This window comes from Phoxinus phoxinus, assembly GCF_949152265.1.
Source record: "Phoxinus phoxinus genome assembly, chromosome: 1".
In the NCBI taxonomy this organism is placed as follows: Eukaryota; Metazoa; Chordata; class Actinopteri; order Cypriniformes; family Leuciscidae; genus Phoxinus; species Phoxinus phoxinus.
Genome location: NC_136876.1, coordinates 17,334,946 through 17,362,695, shown reverse-complemented (window position 1 = coordinate 17,362,695; position 27,750 = coordinate 17,334,946). Strand labels below are relative to the sequence as shown.

Sequence of the window (27,750 nt, the reverse complement as noted above, 5' to 3'; positions counted from 1 at the left end):
TGAAAAGCCCTCCTTTGTGAAGTGGCTCTTGCAGCACAATTTATTATTTTAGTCATTGCCTTTGTGTTTGTTTGTCAGCTTGGCTGTAGATTGTATGACACATGAGTTAGTCATACAGAGCCAGACTTTTGACTATCAATGAAGTCTGGCCAATTTTGCAGCTTATTCTGACCAAAACCTGCTCATTTAGTTGTAACATAATCATATGCATGGAAAAAAATGTCATCTGGCCAAACAACTTAGGGATTTTACATGTTTTTTTTTAAAGATTATTTAAATTGAACCTATTTCGTCATGTCTTGTTAAAAATATAAAATATGTATTACAATATGTTATAACTGTTTGTGTTTTGAACTCTTCATGCTCCCCCCCCCCCCATCTTTTAGAGATTCCATTTGTTTAGGAAATTGCCATTGTGTTTAGCTAGTTTTTAGGCAAAAGCATAGTCACACGTGAGTTCACAGATTTTCTCTAGTTCTCACTGTGCATTCACTTCATTGTCGGCAAAGGTGACTTGTGATAGTTGTAAGTTAAATTGGCCAAGTTGAATTGGAACGACGGGAAGAAGAATTTACTGAATTTGCACTTCAAAGAAAATCAGTTCATGTGCATTCTGGGAAATGTTTTCTTCCACCTTGGTCCACAAAAAAAGTAAAAATGTAATTGAATGGGTTTTTCCCCGATGAAATATAAACTACATAAAAAAATTATATTGGGGGCACCTGTGGCCTTTTTTAATTATTTTTTAAACAAGGCTTTATCAACAACCCTCAAAATCGTCTTAACAAACATTGCATTTCTAGTTACTAGTTAAAAATTCGTTTAATTCAACCGCACAGACAGACAGACAGAGAGAGAGAGAGAGAGAGAGAGACTATATGTAGGTATTTTACCTTTTAACTAACCTGTTAAACTTGGTACCTTGTACATTTTGACTTTGTTTGCAAATTGACAAAAACTCTAAAGAACAAGGACAGTAGGATTCTAGCTAACTATCTTGCACTTTTTTTTTTGTAAAACGCAACAGACGGTCCGTAATGTGTGCATGTGTAGTCTAAACATGAGTGGACCATATGCTCTTCCAGACACTTTACCTGCATCATTTCTTTCAAGCTTCAAGCATCTCCATAATTATCAAAGCACATGTTAACAAAAGCTAGAGAGACCCAATTTGTTGTTAAACCTTCTTCCAGGTTGTTTATATTTGGATGAATTTACCCCTGGAGTCTTACATTAGAGCACGTGGATCATGCACTTTAGCTTTCTTTTTCCTCAAAGACATTAAAACGACACATGGGCCGAGTTTTTAAAAAAAAAAAATCTTCCAGTGTTGCCCAGCAACGAGGAAAGGTTTCAAAAAAATGTTGGGCTCCTTTTTTTTTAAATACATTATCTGAGGACTCGCACACTGACAGATGTAAAATGTTGACCGCTCCACCGCTGTGAGCGTAAGGCACACTAAAAGCGGAAGCGTGTACTAGATGCTTTCTGTCGTTGGGCTTTAGTGCCTGGCTTCATGTGATATTCATTTCCCTGTCCTGAACTCAGAGGTTTACAGTGTGATGTTGAACAGGCCAACTGACAAAACGCTGCTCTGTGGTTCACGGTCGAATGAAAGTCCAGTCCTAGAGAGTTGTTGTTGGTAGGTTTAGACTTGCTGTTTGCAAGTTAATCCTGAAGTAAATGGGGCTTTGTAACTACTAATTAGATTGTAAGCTGCTAAAAATGGTTGCACCTTCTGATCTTAACACAATAGCTAATCTTGTAGGTCATAAGCTCTATGTAAAGTAATGAGCTGTCACTTAATATGGCATCTACCTTAATTGATCCAATAAGCGGCCTTAGTTTGTAAACAGCAAGTCTTGTAGTATTTCAGTTTACCATTTATACTTTAAAACCTTTTTGGGTCATGTAAATGTCAGTGGAAATACAATTTCTATAAAGGATACACAAGAACAGGAAATTCGATAAATAATAAATCATGAAACAATAAATAGCATATTTTAATATGTAAATAATAAAAATTTTCCATTGCTGGTTTGGGGGATGTTTTGTTTTTGAGATCAGCCACTGCAAATTCATATAATGGTCACAGTTTTAAAACATAACTGAGCCTAAAAATCAGCCTTGTTGGTGTGTCACAAATTGGATTAATTAATCGCACATCAAATTTGGCTGAGAAATTAAAGGCACACTAATGCAAACACATTAGCTAAAATAATATGTTTTTAATAATGTCTAAGTTAATGCTTGTTCAAAACAATCACTTTGCACTATTTTCTGTTTATTTTGATAAATAAAAGAATATTTTTTTATGTTATATATATATATATATGTTTATATATATGTATATATATATATATATATTATATGTTTTATATTGTAATATAAAAATTTATTTTAAAAATACATCAAATTATTTAAAAAAGTTAAATATTCTGAAAGCATTGAATGAGATCCCATAATAATTGAATTGAGATTTACGGTAGTAACATTAAATCATATTTTATTATATGATCATGTTTTTAAATATGATGGTTTCGTTAAAAATATGGTGATTATCCATCCTTAAGGTGGACACCCGATTTGATATGTACGTAATATTTACTATCTGAATCTAATCATGCCATGTCAACAAATGGAAAAGTCAGCCAGATATTTATTATCATGTTAATTATTGTCCTTTCACCCCAACAGCAGATGCGCTCCATACTTTTATGTTCTTCAGTTATTGAAAAACTGTTGCTTCAGTTAGCTTGAACAAAATCTTTGTATCAAAATATTTTAATTCATTTTAGCGATTCTCGTTTCCTACTTAAATCTACAACATAAAAAAAAAAAAAACATCAAATATTAGATCAAAGTAGCAAAGAATCAACTTTTGCCAAAAATCCACGTGCATCTTGAAAAGTGGATGTTTTGGAAAGTGCTATGGCAATATTTTGCTTTAGGCTCCATCTTTTTTTATTTATTATTAATTCAAGAACCAGATGCAAATATACAAACACCTTCAGAACATAAGAGTTAAAAAAAAACATTTGTATGTAAAGTCAGATATCTAGAGGAAGTAAAAAGGATCGCTTACATGCATATGAAGAGGACAAATAAAAGAAAAAGGATAATGAGAAAAATAAAAGATTAAGCACCATACATATTTTATAGGGAAACAACACTAAGTTTTAGGCTCCATCACACAGTGAGTTATTGCATCATGTTCATCACCAATCGACTGTATGAGTGTTTCGTTTATATATAGTCACGCAAGAGAGGTAGCCTAGATGTACAAGAACAAATGAGTTATTGTAATTGAGTTATTGAGTTTTCCAGCACCTGACCTGTTCTTTCTCTCTATCTCTCTCTTTTTTTCATGTGTGAAGACTAAAGTAGGAGTGCGAGAGCAGAAAGAAGAGGGATCTACAATGGCAGCAGAAGAGAAGCCTGCTGTGAAGAGCAGTAGCTCCATTGTACCATGTTTCCTCTTTGTAGAGGTGAGTTTTCATATAAACATTAATAATCCTGAACCCCAACTATAATTAGGACTTTATCAGGAGCTTTTATGAACTCTCAATGCAATGGGCTTGCAGTGAAAAATGTGAGGTTATGTCGTGACCTGAAAGGAAGTGAAGCTCAGATTCATTATTGGTGGGAAGGCTGCACATCAACAGTTTACGTAGTATTGACTGAGTTCAGGTTCACTTTGAAAAACAAACGTGTAATAACAAATGCATCTCTAGCACAGTGACGCGTGGAGGAAGAGTGTCATTGTGTGAGGAGTCTTTTTAGCGGCTGGTGTTGGTGAGATGCTTCACTGTGAAAACTCATTTATTTGCTTTAGAGTACAGGAGAATATTGCAGAATGGCTTTCTTCCCACAAATGTAAAGTTGTTATCTAAAGAGGAATGATCAGATGTTATTTTTCAACAACACAATGCAATTGAACACACTGCAAAAGACAGCCAGAAAGTGTCTCGAGAACCAGTCCATCAGTCTCATGTTTTCAGAGTCCAGATTCGAACCCTATAGTGAATATTTGGTCTCACATTAAACAGGGAGACATTTTTCAACAACTCGTGAACAGTTTGAAGCCGTTAACAACATTGAGTGAAACAACACTGATTCTTCTTTCTGTAAAAATATGTCTGCAAATTGAGGACGGCTATTCTGTTACTTTGTCTACAGTATTTGTGCAATTCTTGCTAATTTCCTGACCAGTGATGTATGATTAAAATGGTGAAGACCATTAAAAGACCACTAAATATTTAGCCATTTTTGGCTTGACCTTTTTGCTGCCCAGGAGTGTATATTAACAAATTATTTGTAACGGAGGCCAGAGTAGTCGCTGTGCGAGTAAACCTCACAGTTTAAATTAGATTAATTTATTGGTCAGTTTACACCCAGATGGTGCAACTCCCCTGACTTAGATCAACTTACCCCTAACCTGGGGCAAATTGTGCCACATGAGCACTTTTTTATAAAAGGCCATGTTTTCAGAAACCTTTGTCATGAAATATTCTGAAATTACTTTAGATAATTTTATTGCACTTCTACCTCATTTTCCCTTATCTTGAGGACCACGTGAATAAAAATGGCTCATCTTACCCCACATCCTATATACATATGAGAATTGTATAAATTTATAATACCGTTTTATTAAATGATTTATATGATTCAGAACATTTAATGAAGAGTAGTTTTCAAGTCAGTTCTAAATGTCTAGTTTCTTTCCTTCTTTGTTTTCTTGAAGGATGGGAAGATAATGGACTGAATTGTTTTTGTGTGTGAGCGGGCTCACTAATGTTGCGTGTGCATCACAAACACATCACGACATTTGCCTCCGCTGTTGTTACTATGGAGACCAATCAGCTGGATCTGGATCCCGTCTCTACGCTATCGTTTTTAGATTCTCTCCCCCACACGTGTAAATCTTCTCTATGCTTCTGCCTTCTGCTTTCCTCCAGTGATTCGCTCGCTCATGCATTCACAGGCAGATCCAGTGCTCTTGCAGAATCCATGTATGATTATTTGATAAGCCATATTGATTTTTTTTTTCATGTAGCACATTCAACTACTGCTATGACTCACTTTAGCAAGGCGAATGCAAAAAGCACGGAAGCCGGGATTGTGAAAGAAACATCAAAACAGCCAGTTATACAACTTAATTGAAGGTGTGTGTGTGTGTGTGTGTGTGTGTGTGTGTGTGTGTGTGTGTGTGTGTGTGTGTGTGTGTGTGTGTGTGTGTCTGTGTGTGTGTGTGTGTGTGTGTGTGTGTGTGTGTGTGTGTGTGTGTGTGTGTGTGTGTGTGTGTGTGTGTGTGTGTGTGTGTGTGCGCGCATGCGTGCTAGAGAGAAAGAGAACCTGTTATTGACTTACGAATTTTCAATGAAAAATGTCAATTTACTCACAAAAGGGGAAATTTTGAAGAATGTTCACGCTGCTCTTTTCCATCCTATGAAGCAAATAGTGAGCAGAGATATATTTTAATATATGATGACAGAATTCACAGTTTTATGAAATTGTTGCCTTTGCCTCTGTAGGTTTGTGATGCTGAATGAAAAATGTGTTGTGTAGCTCCTATAAGATCCAGCAGAGGGTGCAACACTGCAGCGCTTCAGTGAACTGAACTCTAGGTGAAATTTGTAGTTATTTTTATCTATGGACTTGGAGGTTTGTTTGCATGTCTCTGTGGGTCTGATTTGGCTTACATTGTGTTGACTAAATGTCCACAAAGACAGTAAAGTAAAACCTGATATTAGCTACATTGTTATGAGGAAATTTTTTAAACATGAAATGCTGTTAAAAATAAAAAGCAACAAGTATTGAACAAGCAAGAAAAAAAAAAAAAAGTAAAGGTTAATTTATAGTTTCCAGTCACGTGACTGGCGAACTGCAGGACAGGCCTGTCAATTTTCCATGGTTGAAGCCACGAGTATTTAAATCACCTCTCAAAAGAAAAACTAAATCATTTGAACAAAATTAAAGTGTTGTGCACTTGTGATCCGTATACAGCACCTGCCACAGTATTTCAATCACTGAAAACAGCGGGACATTAACGTGAAAAACACTTAAAGTGCCTTGATGTACTAACGCAGTGATTTTAAAGGGAAAATTATGTCATTTACTCACCCTCAAGTTGTTCAAGAATCAATACCTGTATGAATTTATTTCCTCTTCTGAACACAAAAGAAGATATTTGGAAGAATATGAGTTACCAAACAGTTGATCATGGACCATACTATATGGAAGTCAATGGAGACAATCAACTGTTTGGTTACAGACATTCTTCACAATATATTCTTTTGTGTTCAGCAGAAGAAAGAAACTCATACAGGTTTGGAACAACAGTAACAGTAATGATGTAAATCAAATCACAGTAAATGATGACAGAATTTTCATTTTTGGATGAACTATCCCTTTAAAAAGATCAAATTCATATTACCCTTATTGATGATGCAGATGAGCCCTGAATATGAACGCAACGTGCTGAATGGTTTTCTTTATAATCGTTTTCTATGCAAAAAAAAGCAACAAGAAACTGTAGATCCTTGCCTGTAGGTGTATATTGAATTTGGTCTTTTAATATCACTATCTCATTAACTAGCACGAACCTATAAGGACGTGACGTCATGTGAAAACTGAATCAAAATAAAGGTTCTTTTATTAGCATCCTTCAATATGCATATGAAAAGGGTTCTCACACTAAGAAAAAACAATTATAAGCTGTTATTGAAAGGTTATTTGGGGAACTGAACCGAATGGTTCTTTAATGGCATCGCTGCATAAAAAACAAAAAACCTTTTGGCACCGTAATTTTTAAGAGTGTATAGAATAAAAATCCATCTCCATCGTTCTCCTCATGGATGGGTCTTTGGAAGTGAATAGCCCTGAGCAATAGCAGATCTGCTCGACTACAGTCTCTCTGGCTCCTTTGATAGCAGCGTAGAGATCTACAAAGCCACAGGAAAATGAAAGGAATAAAAATGTATTTTTTTAAACGAGTTTGACACTGAACTGGCGGGTCACTGATGAGCATTGTGAGAGCTGAGCAGTTTGACTCAGTGGGAGGATAAAAGACAAACAGCAGAGGAACAGTGTTGCTCTTGACGGATGAAAGAATAGTTACGAAGACTTGTAGAAAGGGAGGACATGAAGAAGGATGGATAATGTGTGTTTACAGCTGAGACTTCACTGCACATATGCACAAACACAGACTAATAACAGACTGATGTTGCTTCTGCGGCTGTGGTCTCTTAACAAGCTGTTAATTGTGATGCAACAACAAACATGTTGAAACATTATTCATTTTGTGCTGTAAATAGTTTAAGCGGTGCTTGCCACAATATTAAGAGCACACAACCCGAGCAGACTCAGAGACCAGCTAAAACCAGACGTTCAGCTTTTACTAATGCAGAGGATGCATACAAATACCTGTGAGCAATCATTGCATGGATTCATTGTTGGCTGCCACAAAAACAAAAAATGTATAGATCTTGTTGTTGTTGCATCCATCTATCCTCACACAGTACGCGTATATGGTGCATGCTGTCCTTTGGTGCTGTTTAGTTCTGCTCATCATACAGAATAAAAGCCCTTAATGAGCAGAGAGAGAGAGAGAGAGAGAGAGAGGTCACTCAAACTGCTAGACAGTCTTCAGTGTCTGTCAGCTTGAGAATGCTGTTGAAGAGGAAGAACTCTAAAAATACTCTGAAAGAAGAGTCTGATTTCAAGCACAATTAGAGCTGAGACATTTGAATGACACTAAGAATATGAGTCATATCCGTAGGCGTAATTTGCGGGTGGGACATGTCCCCACCACTTTTTCTCAGGGTCGATATTGTCCCCACCACTTTTTGAAACATTTCGAGGCATGGATACCTATCACAAATAAATCAAACATCTCCAATTAACTAGCAGAGCATTCATTTAGTTCGTTAATAAGAGATGATCTAGCGCTAAAATGTGTTGTTTTTGAAATCCAGCTGAGCGCTCGTTGCCGCTGCGATCAGTGGTGCGGATACAGTGTTTAATTGCGGCTCAGCAAGTCTTCACATGGACGCACGCTTCAATCTCACTTTCCGCGTCTGATATTCTGATTGTCAAATATGTGCATGTGTTTTGTTGTATAAACACCTTTGTAACGATCGCGCTGTATGCGCGATGGGCGCCACCATGTTAGTTTGTGCCACAGGTCAGAGAATCGGATCTGTTGGATTTACAACACGTCAATTAATCCGCTTCTCCCGAAATACATGAAAGTAAGTGGCTGGTGAACTGGAAGAAGAATAGGGTAATACATATAAAGCTACTTACACAATGTGTATCTGATATGAATAAAACGTGTCGTCTTTTTATAATATAAAGGATTATTATTGCCGCTTCCATAGACATCAGTGTGTATTTTACAAACTCAAAAAATGGGTATAGATAGGGTACCTCTATCAGAGATGCCTCTGATACGCTTGGCAAAAATTCTAAACACCAGACCATTACAGAACACAAGTGAAATTTGCGGATGTATTTTTTCAAGTGAAAAATCTCGGTACTAACTATATATTATATTAGTAGATCTCATTAAAAGACAAATTAAACCCAACTTAACATTACTATTGAAATTGATTTCTAGACGTAATCTTAGAACCCCCCAACCCCTCAACACACACACACACACACACACACACACACACGCCTACACCTGACCTGTCCCATCTATCTATCTATCTATGTCCGTCCGTCCGTCTATTTGTCTCTCTGTCTGCCTGTCATTATATCCATCCTTCTATATCTATCTACTGTATCTATCCATCTATCTATCTATTTATCCATCTGTCTGTATGTCCTTCTATCCGTCTGTCTGTCCTTCTATCTGTCTGTCTGTCCTTCTATCTGTCTGTCGTTCTATCTGTCTATCCATCTATCTGTCTGTCTGTCCTTCTATCTGTCTGTCTGTCCTTCTATCTGTCTGTCGTTCTATCTGTCTATCCATCTATCTGTCTGTCTGTCCTTCTATCTGTCTGTCCTTCTATCTGTCTGTCCTTCTATCTGTCTGTCTGTCGTTCTATCTGTCTATCCATCTATCTGTCTGTCTGTCCTTCTATCTGTCTGTCCTTCTATCTGTCTGTCCTTCTATCTGTCTGTCCTTCTATCTGTCTGTCTGTCGTTCTATCTGTCTATCCATCCATCTATCTGTCTGTCTGTCTCTGTCCATCCTTATGTTTGTCTGTCTGTCCGTCTGTCCTTCTATTTGTCTATCCATCTGTCTGTCTGTCTATTGGTCTATCTGTCTGTCTGTCCTTCTATCTGTCTGTCGTTCTATCTGTCTATCCATCTATCTGTCTGTCTGTCCTTCTATCTGTCTGTCTGTCCTTCTATCTGTCTGTCGTTCTATCTGTCTATCCATCTATCTGTCTGTCTGTCGTTCTATCTGTCTATCCATCTATCTGTCTGTCTGTCCTTCTATCTGTCTGTCCTTCTATCTGTCTGTCCTTCTATCTGTCTGTCCATCTATCTGTCTGTCTGTCGTTCTATCTGTCTATCCATCTATCTGTCTGTCTGTCCTTCTATCTGTCTGTCCTTCTATCTGTCTGTCCTTCTATCTGTCTGTCCTTCTATCTGTCTGTCTGTCCTTCTATCTGTCTATCCATCCATCTATCTGTCTGTCTGTCTCTGTCCATCCTTATGTTTGTCTGTCTGTCCGTCTGTCCTTCTATTTGTCTATCCATCTGTCTGTCTGTCTATTGGTCCTTTTATATTTTTGTATTTCACAAGAATGAAATTATAAATATTGAAATAATTAATAAAGTTTTTTGTTTTTGTTTTATCCCCAGTTTTTCCTTTGACAATATAGTTAGTCCTAAACATCAGCAATGGAAAATAACTTCTCAGCGTTCAGGCTTTATGTCCTCAGATGTAATATTTCACAGGCACAGCTGCACACGGCTCTCAAATCCTGGATCAGAAGGAGGTCAGAATCCTCAGATGAGCCGTACCTTCTCAAACAGAGCTCGCTTCACCACGTTCTTCCCGAGATCACAACACATCTGTCATCATTCATTTATGACAGCAATGAATCTTGTCCTTTGGAAGTCCCTTCCTCCGCTCTCCTCCAAACACAATGAAGCGTGTCCTCCTCCAAAGCGTGGCGTCTGCTGTCAGCTTTGTTTACTGTGATGCTGTGCTAATACGGCGAGGGCCTCTATTGATCTGTCTCAACTTGCTGTACGCGTGTATAGAAGTACATATATTACAGAGCAAATATTAATATGCATCTGTGACACATATTAAAGGTACAATATGTAAGAATTTTGTAATAAAATATCCAAAAATCACTTGCACAGTGTTATATATTTCCTGCAGTTGTGTACTTACAATATCCCAAAAGTTCCCAAAGATTTTTAATTTCAGAGAAATTAAGAGAAAACCTGTTCACTTGTCGCCTGTCACTAGCCGCGTTTCCATTACCGCTCAAATTGCGCAAATTGAAATTGCGATTCGATGACAAACTGCGACTTGACAGCCGCTCTTGTAGCCTATGTACTTCATTAGGTGAGCACATAAAATGTAAATGTACATAAAACTAATCAATGTTATTTAGTTCAACATGATGAAATGTTAGAACATGATCTGTATGTTATTCTAATGTTGATCTAGCTTACTGCTAGTCTCATATAGCCAACAAACTAACATATAGAATAACATTATACCACCACACTCAAATGCAGTTTAGTATGATAGTGTAACGTTTAGACCGAGTGAAACAGCGCTGCGTTACCTCACAAGTTTAATTTGTCTAGTAAACTGGCCTGTGTGAGTATTAATTCTGCACTTGCGGGTTGTTCGGTAGAATGAAATGTCCATTCCTCTATATCCGCGAGGCTCTGATGGCGCTGATATCTGCCCCTCAATAGCAATCATCGCGCCCTGCTTCATACCACAGTCATGATAAAAACATCAATGTATTCACTCATCCAAAAACATTATTAGATCCATCGGCTTGACGACAAGATCCATAATTCCGCAGGAAATTTTGCGTCATCAATGTACGCCTTTATTATTGTAAGAGGTTAGCGACCCCTAGCGCCGAAAAAAATACATATTGTATCTTTAACAGTCTTCTTTTGCTCATGTCTCACCAAGGGGGTAATCCATCCGCCAGAAACTGAAGCCTCCCCGGGAGCCGCCATTGTAGCAGAACTTCACCTGCTGTTAGCATTCCATTGACTCCCATTCATTTCGGCGTAACTTTGACTGCAAATAACTTTACATCTGAGGCGTTTAAAGACTCCATTTTTTCCATTATTTATTACTAAAGAATCACGACAATGTATAAAAGGCTCCATTACTTTGTATCTTACGCTATAGCCCCTTAGAAGCCGTTTTTGTGAAAATAGGCTAACGATTGCGTCATAACTACGCAACTCTCATGTCGCACAGACCAGAAATTACCGTATAGACCGGCGGAGAAGCTCGCAAGCAATCGGGGGGACGTGGAGGCATAAAGTCAAGGGAGAAGCCCATAGAGAGTGATAAAGTTGCTCCTGCTGCTCATGGACAGGTAATGCTCACGCTCTCAGTCTCTGCGAGATTCGGAAGGGAATGATCCAGATTTATCTCGGCACAGCTACTAGAAGACTGAAAACTGTCAGACACGTTGTTCACGTCACATCTACGTCGTCAAGCTCAGTTTGAGCCTGCGCAGTTCGCCTGGTGATCAGGAAGTGAGTGCTTCTAATGGGCTTCACTTTTCTCCGTTGAAATCTATGGGGTCGCTGTGTCCATCTTGTCTGTATCTCACACGGGCTCTTCATTTCAGTCTGGTACAGTCATGTCTCCAGGCCTGTTCAGAATCTGAACTTTTATCTCAGGCTAAACTATCCAGAACTGACTGCTGCACAGTGGATTTCTGTGGGAAAACATGTTGGCATATGGGATCTTCCTGCTCCCCCGGCTCTTTCATTAGACTCTGAGCGAACACAGATCCACAGAGTGATTCTGGCACAGTGGGTTTCATGAGCGTTTCACTAACTCATGCCAAATACAAGCAGCATGATCCAGTGAGATACTATTTTTAAAATTTGGGTGGAATATTTCCAACTAACGAATGAATGAATGATCAAATACTACACGTGCTCACAACTTCACATAGCCTACACATGAAATTAATATTGCGAACGAGCAAATGTTAATTAACATAGCCTACTAATATCCATCCATCAGTTTGGGCTCAGTAACATTTTTAAAGAAGAAAAACTGTATTTTAAAATGTATTCCTGTGATCAAAGCTACATTTTCAGCATCATTTCCCCAGTCTTCAGTGTCACATGATCCTTCAGAAATCCTTCTAATATGATGATTTGATGTTCAATTACTGCTATTATTATCAATGTTGAAAAAAGTTCTGCTGCTTCATATTTTTGTGATTCTTTGGTGAATAGAAAGTTTGAAAGTCTGATCACTTTTAAACAATTGCAAATGCATCCTTGCTGAATAAAATTATTAATTTCTTTTAAAAAAAAATCTTACTGATCTCAAACTTTTAAAGATTGTCTTGAAAGTAAAAAAAAAAAACGACTTTGCAAATAAACATAGCCTAATGTCAGAATGAATAGCCTTCCAATCATCATTACCAAGGCTTGTTTTGGGGCAGTATTTTATTAGAAAGTGGCTGAACAACCTAAAAAAATAACTATATATTTTTTAGCTTGATGTGGTTTCTCAGCCTGTACCAGCCCGATCAACATACACGTACAAACTCATTTTCGCGTATAGCATTGCACGATAAACACATGCGTGCTATAGAGACGCATGTATTCTGGGTGGTTGCTACTTGCTCTTGTTGTTTTTCTACTAGTTCAAGTCAAAAAGACTCCAGCCTTATGAAGTCTGTAAATATGTCTCGAGTCCCTCCTTAATGTACATTTGTAGGATTTTTTTATTTGTTTTTATTTTTCCTATTTTATTGTCCACATTCATTAAGTCTGATCACTTTGAAAACTAATAACACATCTCTCCCCTAAAAAATATTGTAATATTATTAATTTTTTGTAACAGCAATTCACCAAAGTTTAATGCTTATGGTTATGGATTATAGGGATAATAGTGATTCCTTATAGTGCCACTGATCATCTTCAAAAGCGTTGGTCTGCCCTCTAGTGGACAACATCAGCATTGCACAGCACTACATCTCTCTTCCTTTTATTGTCTTTATCTAACAGTGTGTTTTAAAAAGCATTGTGTGTGTGTGTGTGTGTGTGTGTGTGTGTGTGTGTGTGTGTGTGTGCGTGCGTGCGTGCGTGTGTGTGTGTGTGTGTGTGTGTGTTACAATTATATATTTATTTACTATTTTCAGATTATTTAATACAAATAATGTGAATTATCACAATAGAATTTTGAATATTTAATTTAAAATTGTAATATTGTTTTCATGTTATTTAATGAAATCATTTGAAATATTACAATAGTATTTTGAATATTTTATTTTTATTTTATTATGCTTCTTTTTACATATATTTTTAATATAAATAATGTAAAAATATTACAATAGTAGTTTGAATATTTTAATATTATTCAATATTATTTCATAAAATAATTAGAAATATTACAAAAGCATTTATAATGTTTTGATATTTGATATTATAATATTTCTTATTACTTATTGAGTAATTTTTAGATTTTTTTTATTTGTTAATATTATTATTATTATATAGACATAAAAATATAATAATCACAAAATGTTTGCCAAATCATGCAACCAAACAAGCACAGCAAACCTAAAAAATATATTTTTTATTTTAAATAATGCATTTAAATCGCAATCGGAATTTATTCCCCCCAGATCCAGTCAGATCCTGTTGTCTTTGAATAAAGGTTTAATGAGAAGCAGTAGCCTAGGCTAGTGTGTAAGAAGGCTTGAATGAAAGTAAACTCATTTTGAAAGTCGCTAATGAGCGAGTTCACACCCTCGTTGTGTTTCACACACATCCAAAATGTCACGGACGTGGACACACACACACCGTGAGCCAATTTGTGTGTGCTCATGCTCAAATTCACGCTGTCCCTCCCCGCTGTTTCTCTCCACATCTTTCCCTGCTTTCCACTCTCTTCGCGCTCGTTCCGTGAAGCTTTGCTGGTAGAACAGCATGTAACGTTCTCAGCATCACGACACCAGAGTGAGTGTGTGTGTGTCTGTGAGTGTGCGCTAACACACACAGGCTGTGGCGGAGCGTCTTCATCTCTGGTTGTAAAGCGTGGATCATGTTCTATTTTCAGCTGGTGATCATGGCAGGAACCGTTCTCCTGGCGTATTACTTCGAGTACACGGACACCTTTCCCGTACACATCCAGGGATTCTTTTGCTTCGATAAGACGTTCTCCAAACCGTACCCTGGACCGGATGAGAGCAGTAACGTACCGCCGGTGCTCGTCTACTCTCTGGTTGCGGCGATTCCTACTATGATCGTGAGTAGCCTCAGTTTTCCCTTCATTTCTCTGTGCTTGTGGGTAGAGAAGTGAGACTCAACTTTAGTTTGAGTGATAAATATGTGGGCTAGGCCTACATGTAATGTGATTGTGTGTGTGTGTATTCAAAAATGTACTAAACAGGCTTTATTATGTAATAGAGGTTATTTTAGGACTAATAATTTTGTATGTGACATTATTTTCCTAACCCCAAACTCTCCTCATCAGAATGGCAAAAAATAATGTGTAGCCTAATTCTTCACCATAATGTGGGGGAAAAAACATATAGATATTAAAGGTAGGGTACCGTAGGACGTTTTGTTATTCTGGTTGAAACTCTCTTCACAGCCTAAAAACAATCAATAATAGAAGTGGTCTAAATATTAAAACATGTACATATATCTTCTGTGGAAGTCTCGGGACCAAACCAATGTTCGTCCAATCATTGCATTCGGTCCGAATGCAACGATAGGATGTCCTGCCTGCCTGTCAACATATGTATTTCCATACCACCTCGCACCTGCTCGCTCAGACATCACACATCAATTGGCAAAATTGTAGAAATTGCTTACTTTAATATATAATAAGATATTCTTTAAATTGTAAAATATTTTATAATATATTGTTTTATGAATTTAGCTTAACTGTATTTAAACATGTATTACGTTTTAATTTGGCAGTAAAGTGTTGACATGACAATAATATCACAATGTTAAAAAAAGTAAGCATTTTCTTTTTTTCTTTTGATTTAGAAAATTTAGAAAACATTTGGCCACATTTTAGTAATAAGACTTTTTATATTTTAGTAATAAGAGTTTTGAAATGTATGTCATTACAATAATATACATTTATTTTAAAAAGCTTAGATTTTATTTTTATTTAATGAGAAGCACAATGTGTGTAAAATAGCTTGAATGAAAGCGAACTCATAAAAAAGTCGCACACATTTTCATTGTCATGTTAAATGTGGCCTGGACAGGTTTTCGTGAGATTTACCCGAGTGTTTTAAAGGGGGACATTCAGGGTCCGTTTACAAGAGACCGGTTTCAACTAAAAAGGAAAAACGTTGTATGCGTTTCGGCCTTTCATTTACTCGACAAAGGCGTTTTGGGGCCTGAAAACGCATACTTTTGAAAAAGAGCAAAGTGCAAGTTTTTTAAAACGGTAGCGTAATCGTCTCTGCGTAAACAACACGCATATGTATATAGGCGCTTAGTTTTTCTTTACAAAGTATCTACTGGCCTTGCTTGATAATACAGAGTATTTAGACAGCATTCTTGCTGTGTAAACGTACCCTTATTTTGCTTATACAGTGAGATTAAATCATGTTTTTTTTTAGTACTGTGGTTCTCAGATTTTTCTCCAATGAAAAAGACCCCAGTTATCGTATATGATGCTGATAACTCTCTCAAGTTTTACCAGAACACTAACGACTGAAATCAAAAGTCAGAGATCTTGATATGAACTTAAACTCATCGAAATCAATTCCTCATTTCCTTTAAGTTTAAAGTTAATCCCTAACCGATATTTAAATAAGAGTTTAAAGTAATGGAGCAACAGGATTACATTTTGTCTGTCTTAAATGTAAATTAAAACCAGGATAACATTTTTTATATCGCCTAGCTTAAATGTAAGCCTAAATTCCACAAAGTTCGGTGCAACAGATCAATCAGATCAACCAGAGCAACCTCTGAACAACAGTAGACCGCAGCTATAACTGGTTGTGATGGTTTGTAGGTGCTGGTTTTACTGGTGTCTCCCTGCCACGTTGTGAAACGGAGGCAACAGATTGTGGGACCACACGGATCTGCCTCCCTCCTTTTTCCGAGTCTGTCAGAGCCACGTGTGGTACATGTGGGCATGTGTTTCTGGGCGAGTGTATGAGCCAGCAGTCGATCTGAAGCCTGGAGTACGAGCCTCATGTACGAGCGTACTGGCATGAGCTGTCAGAGCCAAAACACACTCACACATAAAGTACATCCAAGTGAAGACGGGGCCGAGAGACGCACGAGAAGGTGTTTGAAATGGAAGAGAACTTCTGTTAGATTCATAAATAAGGGAAAGTACAAGAAATCAAGCAAGGGGTAGTGGGATAGAAACGCGCAAGAGACTCATTTAGAGATGTTGTGATGGCCGGCAGAGGCAATGATTGATTGAGAATGAGAAAGAGAATGAAATGTGCGACATCTGGTGCTTTTGTCCATCGGGACACAATCATTTTCTGTCCAAAACAGAGTGACACGGTCATTTTATGGGGGAATATCATGCATAAAATACACTACAAAACTCGAAAACAAGTGATATTGTGAAATATTATTATGAAAACTGAATTTTCAGCATCATTACTCCAGTATTCGGTGTCACATGATCCTTCAGAAATGAGTCTAATATGATGATCCTCAAGAAACATTTGGTATTATTATCAATGTTGAAAACAGTTGTGCTGCTTCATATTTTTCTGGAAACAGTGATACATTTTTGTATGATTCATTAATGAATAGAAAGTACTTTCTTCCCAAATTCACTCATCTTGATTCACTATGTTAAACCTGCTATAAGTATTTCTATTTTAGACCTGGCTGATGGGATGGGTTTCACAGGAAATTGCGTACATGTCATCCGCCCGTGCGTGTCTCGTCATATCTGAATAGAGAAAAGTTGCTCTGGCTACTTTGACAAAACAAACGTTTTGGATCGGTAAGACTTTTAATGTTTTTAAAAGAAGTCTCTTTTGCTCACCAAGGCTGCATTTATTTAATTAAAAAAAGAAAAGAAAAACAGTAATATTGTTAAATATTATGACAATTTAAAATAACTGTTTTATATTTGAATATATTTTAAAATGTAATTTATTCCTGTGATCAAAGCTGAATTTTCAGCATCATTACTCCAGTCTTCAGTGTCACATGATCCTTCAGAAATCATTCTAATATGATGATTTGATGCTCTAAAAAACATTCATTATTATTATCAATGTTGAAAATAGTTGTGTACAATTTTTATTTTTGGATTATTTGATGAATAGAAAGTTCAAAAGAACAGCTTTTATTTTAAATGCAATCTTATGTAACATTATAATTGTCTTTATTGTAACTTTTGATCAATTTCATTCAGCCTTAATAAATAAAACTATTGATTTTTTTTCTTTTTTTTATATATTATTAAATTGTAATAATATTTCACAATATTACTGTTTTTTTGTTTGTTTGTTTTTTATCAAATAAATGCAGCCTTGGTGAGCAGAAGAGACTTCTTTTAAAAACATAAAAAAATCTTACCGATCCAAAACTTTTGACTGGTATTGTAATTCAAATTTTGAAAATGTTAACATTATGGTATAATAGCATTTGTTCTATACTGTCTTTAATTCTTGCCGAGTTGAACAACAGCAGTCGAGGGAGTGTTTGAGAGTTTGCAGCTTCATTTGGTGCGGCAGAAATCACTTACAGCACCTTGACTCATACGGCCCACAACCGATGAAATGAAGTGTTCATCAAAAAACACACACCACTGCCCATGGGTGACATGACATCAGTCATCACCATCAAACACAGACGTCACCTGTTTTAATAGTGTACATGTCAGCATGTTGGCCTGAGCTCTAAAGTCATATTCAGTCATTTCACAGAGCTTTCCTACAGCGCCAGACGGAGAAGAGACGTCCAGGGGTGCGTTTCCCGAAAGCATCGTTAGCCAACTATGATCGCAAGTTCCGTCGTTATCAGCATAGTTCAACGATTTGGTGTTTCCCGAAACCATCGTTCCAACGAACGTTCGCAAACAGCATCGCAGACTTGTGTGTTTGGAACGACCGCTCTCGAGCTGTGGTTAGAAGCATAGTTTCTAGTTTACATGAGATGTAGACTGAATAAATCCTTATCTTTATCTAAATAAGCAAGCTGACATTCAGTACAACCCGTGTTATTTATTTAGAATACATACAAATGTAATTTACGTCTTTTAGTTTGTCAAGAGATTTAAAACACCGTTTTTGAAGACTGCGCATGTGCGAACGTGCTCAACTATGTAAGAACGAGCCAAATATTGAGTCTGGTAATAAAGCAAAGTAACTGAGAAAAATTTGAAATGGTCTACAGATGCCATGTCTGTAACTTATATGACGAAATCTAGCGTTAATTCGATCTCAAACAGATTAATAAAAAAAGTTATTAGTCCACCACGTGCGAGACGTCATAAACCAACGTGGTTGAACGATACTTTACGACATTCGGTTTCGGGAAACACTCGTGACTAGCTAGTTGATTTCTCCAACGATGCATCGTACTATGGTAGTTAAGCAGTGAGCTATATAGTTGTACGGGAAACGCACCCCAGATCAGTCTCCGGCTCTTTAAAGACATGTTCTCTTCATCACAGGCTACACAAACAAACATCAGTGCTTCATTTTAGATCTGTTGGAATGGTCAGTCTCACCCCAAACAATATTATTTACATCTCTTTATCAGTGGCTATTTTCTTGTTGCATTTACTAGTATTATTATCTAGTTCAGTCATGAAACTCTAGAGGGCGCAGGCTGATCAGTCCTTTACATCCAATCTGCAAGAATTCACATCATTACCGAATGGCACAAGCTGATTGGCTTCTGCTGATCCTGCAGTCAATGAGATTTCTTGCTCAACATTTACATAGTCTGGTTCATTGTTTGCTGTAAACTATCAGAGTTCATCTGAACCCCTCCACCTCCCCAGCTCCACCCGCCTAGATCTGCTATGGGATTTATGTATATTTATCAGCATATCTTACATGTTCACAGCAGTGTCTGTGTGTATCTATTAGCAGTAGCAAGTACTTGCTCTGCAGCAGCAATAATAATCAAGAGCAGCAGCTATTAATAATAATAAGGAAATGCAACAAGGAAATAACCAAGATGCAAACAAAAAAAGCAAGAAAAAGAAAAAAACGAAATAGGCTTCCTGTGTCACATCTCACCACGTATCTCGCCGAATTTGATGGAGTGTTTTCTGTCACCTGTTGTACATTCTCGCTGAGACTTCAAGCTCTAGCCACTGAAGCTGAAATGTCACTCAATGTACAGCCACAAATCCCATCAAGCTCTGTGGTGTGTCTGACTCTCCTCGTCTCTTTTCGAGTGTGACATTCTTCTGGAGTTTCTCAAATGAATCTGACGAGAAACTGTTTGACAGACAGATCTTAATTTTCTAATTATCATGTCTATTTCTAGAGCTTCCTGGTTAAGTGGACACTGATACCCCTTTTTCACCAAAGCATTTTGAGAGCCGGTTCGGAGCCAGTGCCTATACTCGCGAACCAGTTCTTTGTGTTTAGACAGCCAAATAACTGGTTCTCGGCCAGGATAATTTGTTCCAAAGCGGCACCAACTCTTTGCAGGACTAGAACCGTTCTTTTACCACGTCATGCTTACTTTGGGGGCTGGGGGCGGAGTTATTGTGACCAACAACACGGCGGGAAAGGTTGTGACCGCCATTGCTAAAAACACAGGGCTAGTAGATAGATGGATTCTAAACATTTGCAGAAAGACGATGTCCGCCATTGTAATTGTGCTTGAAGTTGGCGCAAGTGTTTCTGGGAAAGCTAAGACGTATGGCGACGTACACAGTGATGTAACGACGTCGTTCGCTGGGCTCGCTAGTCAGTGGAAAAACAAACAGGTTCTGAGAAGGTTCACAAGTTGAACCAACTTTGAACCAGCACCAGTTCCGAACCAGTTCTTTTTTGGTGGAAACGAGGTGTGAGAGCCCCGAAGCTTTTATTTCTCAATAGTCCATAACAATTGTTTCCCAGGGAAGGATAACAACAACAACAACAAAAAACCTCTCATTCAAATACACTCACACATGTTGTGCAATTCATATTGAGGGCAGTGAGATTAACATTTAATATGGTTTGGTCTTACAAGAACATGTTACATCACAGGGTAGAAAAATACATTTGGGGAAAATACAATATTTCCAACATCGCTCAGGTCTGAAGTGCAGCTGGATCCAGCAATATCAAACTAGCAGCATTTTCATCTTCACCACTGACTAAAACATTGGATGTAGTGACATATTAAATATTGCATTTCACAGTCGGGGAAGTACTTTTTACATAGACAAACAGAAGTTACCTTGATTTCACATAACCAGATGTTCTTCAGCCAAAATTACTATTAAAAATACTCAAAGTTTTGTTTCAGGCATAAAAAGGTTTTTTTTATCCCATTTTAACCCATTTTATCAAAGGCTCTAGCCAATTCTAGCCCGCAGAAGAGTATAATGCATCAAATAATGAATAAAAGAGTGTTCACAGTGATGATTAATTTGAAGGAAATGTGAGAACAAGAGACTGTAAGCATGAGTGATAGAGACTGATGAAAGAAAGCCAGAGATAAACGCTCTCTCTACACAGTATGATCAAAAGAGCCAAACTCTAATGCTGAAAGAATGTAAAAAAGAAGCCATTAATAATGAATTATGTGTTGCTCTAAAAGTTATTTTCAAAAGCTGTAGGTGTTGTAGGTGACCCGTGTTTTCTGAAGATTTGATAGCGGACTGTAACCTACACGTGATTCAACCTCATGATCAGATCGTCTTGCTGTTGTTATTGTGACTTTTGTCTTCCGTTTAGCACTGAAAGAAATGTGTAAGAAAAAGTTAATGCTATGTATTTCACACACAATTAACATATTCAGTTATCACAAGCTTCAAAAACGACAAAAGTGACATGAAACCACAAAAGTGTTACATATGAGATGTGCGCTATGTTTAAAGTCTCTTTTAAAGCTAAAAAAAAGCTCAAAATGATCAAATTTCATTATAAAAACCCTTTTAGTTGCTTGGTTGGCCATAATACTTTCCTAAACCGTTTTATCAGATAATTTCCAGTATTGTGCTTTCATTTATGAGCTATAAGTATTTTGAGGATGTTTGTGCTCTGCTCATGCATTAGACAGGTCACTAGATTGTTATGACTGGGTGCCGCACGTTAAAATTGCAGTATTTATTATAAATATTAGATTCTTATATAATACATGTGCCCTTAATCTTTATTAAAAATAACTTCCCCTCCCTCTAACATCTCTTCTCTTCTCGGATGATGTGTTTACTGGCGTGAGGGCGGGGCAACCTGTCACTCACATGAGGTCCACCAATAGCAAACCACAACCATCCATTCAATTCCCCCCTTCCAATCAATCAAAAGCCCCGCCCTACATTTGTTCTTGTTTGAGAAGCCATTTCACTCGAATATACGTCGCAATAGAAAAGAAAATGCCAACTTTAATTTATCAGCAACATAAAATTGCTGTTTTATGTTTCAGCCTGCATGATTCAAGGTGTAAACTGCACCAAAACAGCCTAAATATAAGCGTCTGCTGGCCGGAGGGAGGGTTGGAGCGTGTGGAGGGTGAACAGTGATGCCACCTGAGAAACCGGAGCAGATGGCACTGGCTACTCGAGGGCTTTTTTTAATGCACTGGCATTTCAACATATGTCTGAAGAACTGTGCACCTCTCTGTCGTGGCAGGAATGTCCACTCGTAGCCTCAGGGAAGAGTACGTTTATGGTCTGTTTTGCGTCACAATAAGAGCGAAGATGAAACGGGGTAAAGCAGCAACCTCTAGGCTTTCATTCGGTTTCATCACACATAATAAAAAAAGCACCGCTTGACTGTCTGGTTTTGTGTTGTGGAGCTCAGGAGATGAACAGAAGGTGCTTTTAAATGATGCAGATGTATTTATATTTTGCATAATCTTTACATAATAATTTCTAGCAAATATCATATACACTAAAGAAATGAAGAATTCTTCAGCAAGGATGCATTGAGTTATTTAAAAGTGACAGTAAAGAAAGACATTTATATTGTTACAAAAATATTTTTATTTCAAATTAATGCTGTTCATTGGATAATTCTCTACTCCTCAAAGAAACCTGAAACAAGATGGAGCATGGTATCCACAAGAATATGAAGCTGCACAACTGTTTTCAACATTGATAATAATGAAGAGAAATGTTTATTGAATATCAAATCATTTTAGAATGATTTCTGAAGGATCATGTGACACTGAAGACTGGAGTAATGAAGCTGAAAATTCAGCTTTGATCACAGGAAAAAAAAATTTTTTTAACATGGGTTACACAGTTAAACTTTTTATTTTTTATTTTTTTTATAATAATACTGCTTTTACTGTATTTTTGATCAAATAAATGTATCCTTGGTGAGACTTCTTTAAAAAAAAAAAAACGTTTGAATGTTAGTTTATGTTAGTGTTGTGGAATCACTTCCCAATTTCATCTGATTTACCTAAATAATAAACATCCGGATGTCTTTGACATTCACAACCCATTGTAGTTCTGTGATATGACGTATCACTCGTTTTGTTTTGTTTTTGTCCATAAATAGTATATTCAGTTGAGAATACAACAGAAACTTGTATAAACAAAGTAAATGGGGTTCATTTTGATGTCATGTTGACTTAATCAATGTTATATAAATCTTGAGCTATCCATTATAATTATTTTTGAGGATTTTGGTTTTCTGTGCTGTGATCTCATGTAATTTACTATGGTATCAAGTGATGGGAATTAGACATCATATCCTGCGGATGACACTTTCCTGCCCTCAGTTGGGAGCCGTTGTGGTATTGAGATCTGCTTTATAATATACATTAATATGAGAAACATGAGCCACAAGCCTAATGGCCCATGACAGGCTCTAAAAGCTGAGAAGGATCTGGAAACTCGGCTTTATCTCATCTAATGGTGCGTTATTCACACTTCAACTGATGTTCACACTCTAACAAACGCACTATATTAGATACACACAACCACAACAACATCGCAGTCGGCTTTTAAGAGCCGTTCACCCATAAATGAAAATCGGTCACCCTTATGATATCGTTCCAAACTTTCTCTTTCGGCATGAGTCACATGGACTGACTGTGTTGGTCATTTCCTCACTCATGTCAGTCTGTGTCAGCGGTCAGGTGCTAAACTGGGAATGTGTGAGGTGAACGCCGTGTCCCTGTCCCTCACTGTCTCATCCCTGACGGATCTGTCTGTCTCTTCCAGTTTAAGCTCATGGATTTGATGTCTGTGCTTCTGGTCTCCTGTTCTTCTGCCACCAGGGAAGTGCTGGTGTGTACCAGTATGATTCAGTGTTTCAAAGCATCTTTACAGTGATAAACAGGAAAATTATGCATTTCGATTGTTGTTCAGCGTTTATTCAGTTCTGCTTTTGAAGATCATCAATTAATAAATTAGTTACAGTAATTTCATCTATACAGCTTTGGAGAAAACAGTGATGTCATTGTCCAGCTCTGTTCAGTTCTCATACAACAGCGTCAGATCAGTAATATTGCTGAATATTAAGTGTCGCCAACTAAGCAAGCCAGAGGCGACAGTGGCAGGGAACCCAAAGTTCATCAGGTGACAGAATGGAGAAAAATAAAAAACCTTGGGAGAAAGCAGGATCAGTCGGAGAGCCAGTTCTCCTCTGGCCAACGAACAAACACAGTGTGATTATGATTCAGGATGCATCACAAGTCAGAATTGATTTATTGTACACAAGTAAAGGTTTTTAAAATGTTAATGCACTTTAAATAAAACAATTTAACTATAGTAATATTTGCACGGATTGCATAATCTCAACAACATGCAAATATTTAAGGAGACTTTTAGTGTTACTCACTTTATTGATTATTATTGTTTTTATTTATTTGTATGATCTCATGCATCCCATCCCATATATTTTTTTTCAACATGGCTTTCAGTGTTACTCTTTTTTTTGTATATATTTTGAGTATTTTATTTATTTTTAAAAGGTTTATTGTACCCAAGTAAATGTTCTTTTTAGTGTTACTTATACAAATTGTTTATGTACAAGTTATTTATATACAAATATCTCTCCAATATTTTAGACATCCCTAATTTTCACAACACAACGATTTCTTTCCCAATCTCTTCTATGGTTTATGTTTGTCTTATAAGAGTCTTTTGCATTTTGATGGTTTCATGCGCTCAGCAGCCAATATCTCCCTGCGCTAAACACATGTGGTCGACACAAACCATGCTTATTCTCAGAGCACGTGTAATATGGGTTGTATTTTCTTTTACCTCGCATAGTTTTGTTTGTAGTTTTTAAACAGATTGACATAATTGACCAATCAGAATTGAGCTGTGTTATTATAATTATGAATAATAAATGAGCTTTTACTGTAGATGAGAATTGAGTATTTAAACACATAGAGAACTGATGTATGCGCAGCTCTTACATTGCTAAGCAGAATTAGTCACGTTGATGAGCTGTTACTCTTCTTACCCGTTACCAAGGAGATCAGAAATAATGAGGTTGGTGTTGGCATTTGAGAACAGTGAAGATGAGGGACCATTAGCAACTCATGATTCAAATTCTCAAGGAGGCAGAAAACGCCTGCTTAGAAAGAATGTTTCCCTGCACTCGGATTTTAATCAAATGGAGATACAACGATGCCAAAACGAATTCATTTGTTTGATTCAGTTTGATTCATTTGTGTGTTTTCCTCTCCTCAGATCCTGGCTGGCGAGGTGATGGCGTTTTTCATGAGGTCAGAGGGCACGCAGGAGAAGACCATAGTCACCGCCGACTGCTGTTACTTCAACCCCCTGCTGAGACGCATCATACGCTTCCTAGGTACATTCAGTGAAGAACAACAAACAGTGACCCTTTTAGGATGAGGGTCAGGACATTTAGGAAATTGGAGAAAACATATTTGTTCATTATAAGTATAAGCCATTTTAATGCTACAAATTGTGATATTAAAGTCATCATACACTCTTAAAAATAAAGGTTCCAAAAGGTGTTTTGATAGCGAGAAACATTTTGGTTGCTCTAAAAAACTTTTTAGTGAACAGTTCTTAAAAAAAATTTTTTTCTTGTGTGAAGAACATTTTAATAATCTAAAGAAAAAATGTTTCTCTATAAAGAACCTTTCAATGGAAAAGTTCCATGGATGTTAAAGGTTCTTCAAATGCCAATAAAGAACCAGTCACAAGTCGCACAGGTATATTTTCTCACGTTTCTGATTTTTTGCACCCCAGATTCCAGATTTTCAAATAGTTGTATCTCGGCCAAATATTGTCCTATCAAAAAAAAATTACACATATGACTGGTTTTGTGGTCCAGGGTCACATTTATCTATCAATTCAAGTTAATAAGAACCGCATTTATAATAAATGGACAAGAATTAGAAAAATGCTTTTTAAGATAATTTCAGATGAAGTGTCACACGGTGGGACACGACTGTTTCTATGTTACTTTTTAAACCAAATAAATATTTTATGACCAATAATCAAATATAATTGCCAATATTATAAATATTTGTATTTTATTATGACTAATAATTCAGATGATGGACAATATTATTAAGTTGTTTTATTTTATTTGAACCAATAACACATATAATGGACAAGATTAATAAGTTGTTTTATTTTATGACCAGTAAGGAATATGGAGGCTAAATATATTTGATGAGATTATATTTTTAATATTCAATATAAGATTGGCCAGCTGCATAAACTTATACTATTCTTACAAGTTAGTATATAAAAATGTGTTTATCATATTTTTTATCATATAATTTTTTTCTTCTTAACCTTTTAAAAGTCAGTTACATAAAAAGGTACATTGTTCGGATTCAAGTAAGACTGACTACCCTAGTTGTTCTGCTAGACTAGTTCATAACACTATGCACTATGTTATGCAATTGGCCTATGCTCTCCAATTTCTCAATTTTAACATGTTTTGGCATGCGTTTCTGATGCCTTTCACCTCTGCTCTCTCAACTCAGGTGTCTATACCTTCGGCGTGTTCACCACCACCATCTTTGCCAACGCTGGACAGGTGGTGACAGGAACCCAGACGCCTCACTTCCTGTCAGCGTGCAGACCGAACTACACAGCACTGGGATGCCATTCCAACTTACAGTACATCACTGAGCGCAAAGCCTGCACAGGGAACCCTCTCATAGTCGCATCTGCACGCAAATCCTTTCCCTCCAAAGATGCGGCCCTCAGTGTTTACTCTGCAGTGTATACCGTGGTGAGTGTAATGAACCTAGAACTACTTCAATCATTTGAGTGATTTAGTGACTGAATCTGAAATGACTCCCTCGTGGACGCACTGAGAGACAAACAAAAGAGTGCAGCAGCTGTAAATCTTTGGATTTATAAGCAATCTCACAAACTCCAGGACACAAAAGTAATTGCTGGAAAGAGCAGTTCACAGTCACACCACATATTAATGTCAGTGTTTTTCTAGCTGATTAATGGTAGTTAGCACTGGTCCAGCTGGTGCACCAGTATAGCCATGTCACCAGCAAAAAATGGAAAAACTGGTTGAACATGTTCCTTCTGATGAATCTGGTCAGACAAGAAAGTCTTGGTGTTGAGAGTGTCAGGAATCACACCTCCATCAGTGTCATTCTGTGAAACAGGTGCCCTTTACCTTTTAGAATTTTAAAGATAGATTCTGTCAAGTTGTGACCAGATAGCCGAGGTTATATTTTTAATATGTGTACTCTTAAGAAAAATGGTTCTAAACAGTTCTAAATTAGGGTTCTTCGGCTTGTAACAATAGCAGAACCCTTTTTGGTGCTAAATAGAACCCTTTTATAAGGTTCCATAAAGAACCATGCTTTGAAAGTGCTGTATAGGACCTTAAAGGTAGGGTAGGTCATAATTGTCTAAAAAAACTTTTATTCAAATTTGTTTAAACTGTCTTTATATACCAATACATAATTAAAATGTAAGTACTTTGAAAAAGAGAGTGACTAGTGTATTTAATCTTCAATAAACACAGCTCATTAATTCCATTCACTCCCACCTAAAAATGGGTGCGCGCACGTGGGCAGAGCCAGTAATAACGGCGGTAGTCATGGCGACGGAGAGTGACAGTCGCGCAAGCCAATCACGTGTTTCATCCCGAATGGAATTAATGAGCTGTGTTTTTTGAAGATTAAATACACTATAGTCACTCAATTTTTATACTCTCTTTTTCAAAGTACTTACATTTTAATTATGTATTGGTATATAAAGACAGTTTAAGCCAATTTGAAAAAAAGTTCTTTAGACAATTCTTACCTACCCAACCTTTAAAGGTGCATTAAGCAAATTTTCATGTTAAAAATACCCGTTTTCTAACCCATACATGCTTAAACAATTGCCTGATGGCTGAATGAGCCCTTCTCTGATCACTGAGATTGTCTCTATAATCTTGTAAAGTAAAATAAATAAGAGGGATTCGGGACGGAATTTGAGACTGGGCGTGACGTCATGCGCGTT

General features: G+C 37.0%; 2 protein-coding genes across 2 annotated transcripts in view; one reads left to right on the top strand and one right to left on the bottom strand.

The window, feature by feature from the left end:
• The window catches only part of LOC307009008 (uncharacterized protein), a 416,885-nt gene that overhangs the window by 228,107 nt on the left and 161,028 nt on the right, over positions 1–27,750 (bottom strand). The gene's annotated exons all lie outside the window — the stretch shown is intronic.
• plppr2a (phospholipid phosphatase related 2a) overlaps positions 3,382–27,750 on the top strand; it is a gene marked incomplete at its 3' end in the record, with an annotated part of 26,364 nt that continues 1,995 nt past the window's right edge. The window contains exons 1-4 of the mRNA XM_079620860.1: positions 3,382–3,488; positions 14,263–14,451; positions 24,982–25,102; positions 26,259–26,509. Of these exons, the coding sequence (XP_079476986.1) occupies positions 3,420–3,488; positions 14,263–14,451; positions 24,982–25,102; positions 26,259–26,509 (630 nt within the window). The 5' untranslated portion in view covers positions 3,382–3,419. The remainder of the gene's footprint in view (positions 3,489–14,262; positions 14,452–24,981; positions 25,103–26,258; positions 26,510–27,750) is intronic.